Below are 5,086 nucleotides of genomic sequence, written 5' to 3'. Positions count from 1 at the left end.
AGGCACACACAGCGACTCTCCCGAGTAAAGTGCGTGATGCGGTGACCGGGAGAGTCGCTGTGTGTGCCTACGATGCTGTAAAGAAAGAACGGGTGAAGAAAGTTCAACTTTTTGAGAAAGAAGGAGAAGGAGCGACGTGGTGTGTGCGATTCGGAAAGAATGATGAATGCATACGATGCTTTCCTATAGAGAAGTATGGAAGTGCGAAAGCTCTATGGTATGCAATACGTTTTCGCCAGAGAGTCACGGGCCATCCTCTCGGTGACGGGATAGGATCTCGACTTCTCTCTCCTCATGAATCACCTGAAAGAAAAGAACAAGAAAAAGATTCTCAAAGAGAACAGCTTCTTTCTCCCTCATCGCTTTCGCGGAGTAATTCTTCTCCTCGCCGCCGTCTTCTTCAATCTTCTCCAGTATCCAATGGCAAAGATGGTGGTGTCTCTTCTTATTCAGCTCATAAAGCGAAAGAAGGCAAAGAAGAAGAAAAGAGAGATATAGTAGATAAGGAACAAAGAGGAGAAGAGGAGAAAGAAGAAGAAGGACAAGAGGTACGGGGTAAAGACGTGGATGGTGAAAAGGATGAGGTGACAGGGAAGGAAATGGAAGTAGATGAGAAGACTCAGACCACAGACAAGAGGGGGGGAGAAGAAGAACAAGAAGAAAAGAGAGGGTGGGTTTCGGGGTTAAGAGAAGGAAGTTCATTTGTAGAGACCAAAGAAGAAGAAAGAAGAGAAGGAGGAGTAGTGAATGAGAGGGATGGTGAAAAGGAGGGAGATAGAACCCAAGAGACGCTTCATGATGTAGAGGAGATGAAGGGCCTTCAAGAAAAAGATTTGCATTCACTAGAAAAGACGACGCTTGAAATCGCATACACTCAACATGCAGGCGAAGGGGAAAGTCGTGGTCGTATGGGAGAAGCGAAAGAGAGAGAAGACATCCTACCCTCTCGCCAGGTGATCATACCAGAGAATGGGAAAGAAGAAGGAAGTTCTTTAGACAAGAAGACAGAGAGTGTAGACGATATAGAAACATCTCATCGAGTTGGGAGAGAGGAGACATCTTCAATGAGGATGGGAGAAGGAGAGAGCATTACCTCGCCAGGTGTAGGTCATGCCTTCATCGAAGAGAGAAAGAAAGCACAAGACATAGAGAAAGAGAAAGGTTCACCTACCAACAGCTTGACTAAGGATTCGTCGCCATCGATAGAGAGGAAAGAGATGGTGGATAGGGCTTGTAATCTCGAAGAAGAGAGAAAGACCGAGGGGGTTTCAGTGAGCTCTTCAGTACAGGTACCCGTAGAAGTACAAGTTACAAGAGAAGAGGAGAGAGGAAGTCTGTCAGGGGGGAATGCTGACCAAGATGTAGAGAGAAGAGATGAGGAGACACCGATGATGAAGGTAGTGATCGAGGAAAAAGAGAGAGAAGAAGCTTACTATCGTCGTCTTGGAGAAGATGAGATAAAGACGACGGAGAATGGAGAACAGAGACACGATGAAGCAAAACAAGGAAAGATGGTCATCGAAGAAGAGAGAAAGGCAAAGGATACAGAGATAGCTTTAGTTGGAGGAGATGAGAGAACAGAAGAGAAGACTTCGTTCAGGGGTGAAGATGATCATAAGTGTCAGAAGAAGGATAAACATGATAGCATTGACGGGCATGTAGATCATACAGTAGACGAGTCAATAGATAAGGAAGTCAAAGAAGGTATATCTGCTCCTCTTCAGTCTTCTCTTCTTATAGAAAGCAGTCAGGAGGAAGATCCAGGTGCGAAGTCTTCTTCGTCTCCTTTGGAAGGTGGCACAGGCGAAACCTCTCTAGGATATCTCTCTACAGGAGAGAAGATTAAGGAAGAAAAGAAGAAAGAAGCCATCTGCCCTAATGAAGATCAGCATCAAGATGATCTCTCTCTTCTTTCGTCTTCGAAGTCTTTACTTCAAGAAGAGAATAAGTCGGATACAGAAGGAGAAAAGAAAAAAGAAAGAGCCGATGGATTCTCATCTCTCGTAGGAGCACCAGGTGAAGGAGATCAGACCAGCAGGGGGGGCATTGGAAGTCCTGAAGAAAAGCATAAGAGTGTGAATAGGATAGAAGACTCAGCTCCCCCGACAGGATTAAGACATTCTATGGAAGAATCTGTTTCGTCGTCTTCATCGTGCTCGCCAGGGAGGTTGTCGCCTGGCACAGGGTCATCTCCAGATCAGCAAGGGGAAGATGAAGAAGGTGTAGGACAGGCCAGCAAGGTCGTTCTTCCTGCTCCCAAGACGCCTTCTCCTTCTCGTCTCCCCTTAGTTATACGCGCAGATGGATGGATAGATGGAGAAGAAGAAGACCTTCAACATGACGACGAGGAAGAAAGGCAAGAAGAGGAAGAAGCTTCACGTACCCTAGAACGAGAAGATGAAGAGGAAGAGAGGTTCAGTGGCGAAGGAGATGACCATGACGGAGATCGTCGTAGATTTCCGTCTTCCTCTCGTCATTCTCTTCGATCTCCCCGTGCTATCTCTTCTTCACGTTTCATAGAAGACGGAGAAGATGATGATCATAATAGTATCCTTGTTACACCGCGGGAAAAGAAAGCTTTAACACCTCTCTCATCTCTCTCTGGTCTCATGAGAGACCCACACCATGCAATTGAAGACGCCGACGAAGAAGACGGGGCTTCGATTCTCCCAGGAGGAGGAATCTTTACGGCTTCATCGTCACCGCCGTCATCTAAGACTCATCGAGTATCGAAAATCTCTCTTCCTTCTTCACCTTCTCCGTCGTCTTCTTTTCAACGCAGAGACCCCACCACAGGTGTAGCGACAGCAGGGGTGTCAACAACGGTAAAAGGAGGAGGAGGAGGGGGTATGGCCAGCCCTACAGGTCCAGGGGTTCACTACGATCGCACGAAACAGAGATGGAAAGCTACATGGACGACTTGCGAAGGACAGAGAGCTTCGATATCTTTCTCTGTCAAGACCTTAGGCATGGAGAAAGCCCGTAAGCTTGCTTTCGAAGCTAGGCAACAGGCATTAGCTGGGAAAGATCCTCGGGATCTGAAGCTGGGTATGGGGTCTGGTGGAGGGGAGACAGGTCGAAGACAGAAGAATGTCAAGTCATCTTCGTCAGTCTCATCTAGCCGTGCGGCGGTCGTGTCTCCTTCCCGTAGTATCAAGAAAGAAAGGAGAGAGGACACCGAGAGAGGAAGAAAGACGGGGGATAAAAAGAAAAGACTCGAGAGAGAGAGAACCAAAACAGCAGGACAAGAAGCCCAAGGAGGCCCCCGTGTACGTACACCTCGGATGGCATCACAGAAAGGTAGTAGTGGGACTACAGGGGCGGGAGGCGCTACTCCTACCTCATCCCTCATGGTGAATACACGAGAGAACTCATCGGATAGACGAACTCGATTGAGGAAGATGGAGAGTCCATTAGCAAACAGTAACGACAGCGAATGTTTAGAAGAAGACCATGAACATGATCGTGGTGCGAGAAGGGAGGAGGAAGGCTCTGATCTTCTTGGAGAAGGAAGAGAGGAAGAAGAAAGAATGAAGAAGAACGACAAAACGACAGAGAGAGCAGAAGATTCGATAAGAAGAAAGAGAAGAGTCTCAGTTCTTTCAGAAGAAGAAGGAGAGAGAGAAGAAGCAGGTGAGGAACGCGTCGAAGAGCTAAGCCATAGTCGTAGTAGTGGTAGAAGTAGAGAGAAACGAAGAAGAAGTAGTAGAAGAGATCTGATTCATGGGGAAGATCATGACGGAGAGACTGTATTATCTATGAAGAAGGCGAGGAAGAAAGGTAATGAAGAAGTCTCTCATCGAAATCGAGGTCACGATGGAGGAAGAGACGAAGACATTTTCTCTTCTTCTTCCTCTCTATCCCACGCTAGACATCATAAACCACAAGTGTCCCCACGAGATGGAGAAGAAGAAGAGGGTGAAGAAGAAGAAGAAGATTTCTTATCTATGTCGTCAGCAGTAGAACCATGCGTTGTAGATGACGGACTACCACGTCATGATGATCTTCCGTCTCCGTCTCCCTCTTCTCCTCCTTCTGCTTCTTCTCTCACTCATAAGCATCTGTCAACGCCACATAACAGAGAAGATCTTCTTCTTCCTTCTTTAGTTCATTCGATACCCGCCTCGATCGCTACGCCAGATACAGAAAGGACATCGAAGCGGCTCACTTCTTCTTCTTCTTCGTTAGAACGATCGGAGAGTCTTCATCTTCCGGAGAGAACATCACTGTCACCCTCTTCTTTCATCGATCCTCATACATCTCCCCAGGCTTCTTCTTCTTCTTTAACAGGAATGACGTTTCCTACGATGACTTCAAGAAATCCCCCGTTGTCCTTAGGTGTCTCTTCGTCTTTAGCTGTACATACAACGGCTGCCACTCCGACGACGTTATCCCCATCTTCACCAACCCGTAGCAGAAGTCTTCTTGTCACCTCGTCAACTGAAAAGGATGAGATGAAAGCGGCTGTATCTCTCCTTACGCCGGAAGTTGCCTCGTCAATCACTCCAGATAGCAACGCCCCCCCTTCCTCACTTTCTGAAGAGCAGGCTTCTTCTTCTTCTTCATCCACAGGAGACGCGAGGAGTCGTCGTCGTATTAGTGGGAGACGTGAAGAAGCGAGAGCTTCACCGCTCATTATAGACTCTGAAGAAACGATCGAAGAAGGAGATGTGGGAAGAAAAGGATATCTCTCCTCATCGTCTTCTTCCTGTCCAGAGAAGAAAAGAAGAACAAACGAAGACCATATTGATTCTTCTTCTTCATCTTCAATGTCAAACAGAGAAGAAGGAAAGAAAGATGTCGAAGGAGAAGGAAGAAGTCTTTCGTTTTCATCTGGAAGATTTCTACGTCTACGAGGGGTTGTGTCTTCACCCCTCGGAAGAGAAGAGCGAGACAAAGAAGAAGATGAAGGCGATCTAGCTAACGACAATAATAATGATGATGATGCTAAGGAGGACGGGAAGGCTACGATTCAGCTTGACTCATCAGGTATGAACGACTTGAAAGCTCCCACCATTGAAAAAGAAGAGAAAGCAGGGGGGGGAAGGGACATGTCCCCTTCCTCTTCTTCTTCTTCGTCGGCATC

The 5,086-nt window shown here is 47.1% G+C and overlaps 1 protein-coding gene across 1 annotated transcript; it reads left to right on the top strand.

Moving 5' to 3' along the window:
• Positions 1 to 16: 16 nt before the first annotated feature.
• Positions 17 to 5,080, top strand: CSUI_010170 (ap2 domain transcription factor ap2xii-4; the record flags this gene model as incomplete). The annotated part of the gene is made up of 1 exon (XM_068070275.1): positions 17 to 5,080. A coding segment is annotated over one exon (5,061 nt), but the record flags the coding sequence as incomplete, so codon positions are not given.
• Positions 5,081 to 5,086: the final 6 nt, after the last annotated feature.

Source organism: Cystoisospora suis (assembly GCF_002600585.1).
Source record: "Cystoisospora suis strain Wien I chromosome Unknown contig_6796, whole genome shotgun sequence".
Classification (NCBI taxonomy): Eukaryota; Apicomplexa; class Conoidasida; order Eucoccidiorida; family Sarcocystidae; genus Cystoisospora; species Cystoisospora suis.
This window is presented reverse-complemented; position numbering and strand designations above follow the sequence as displayed.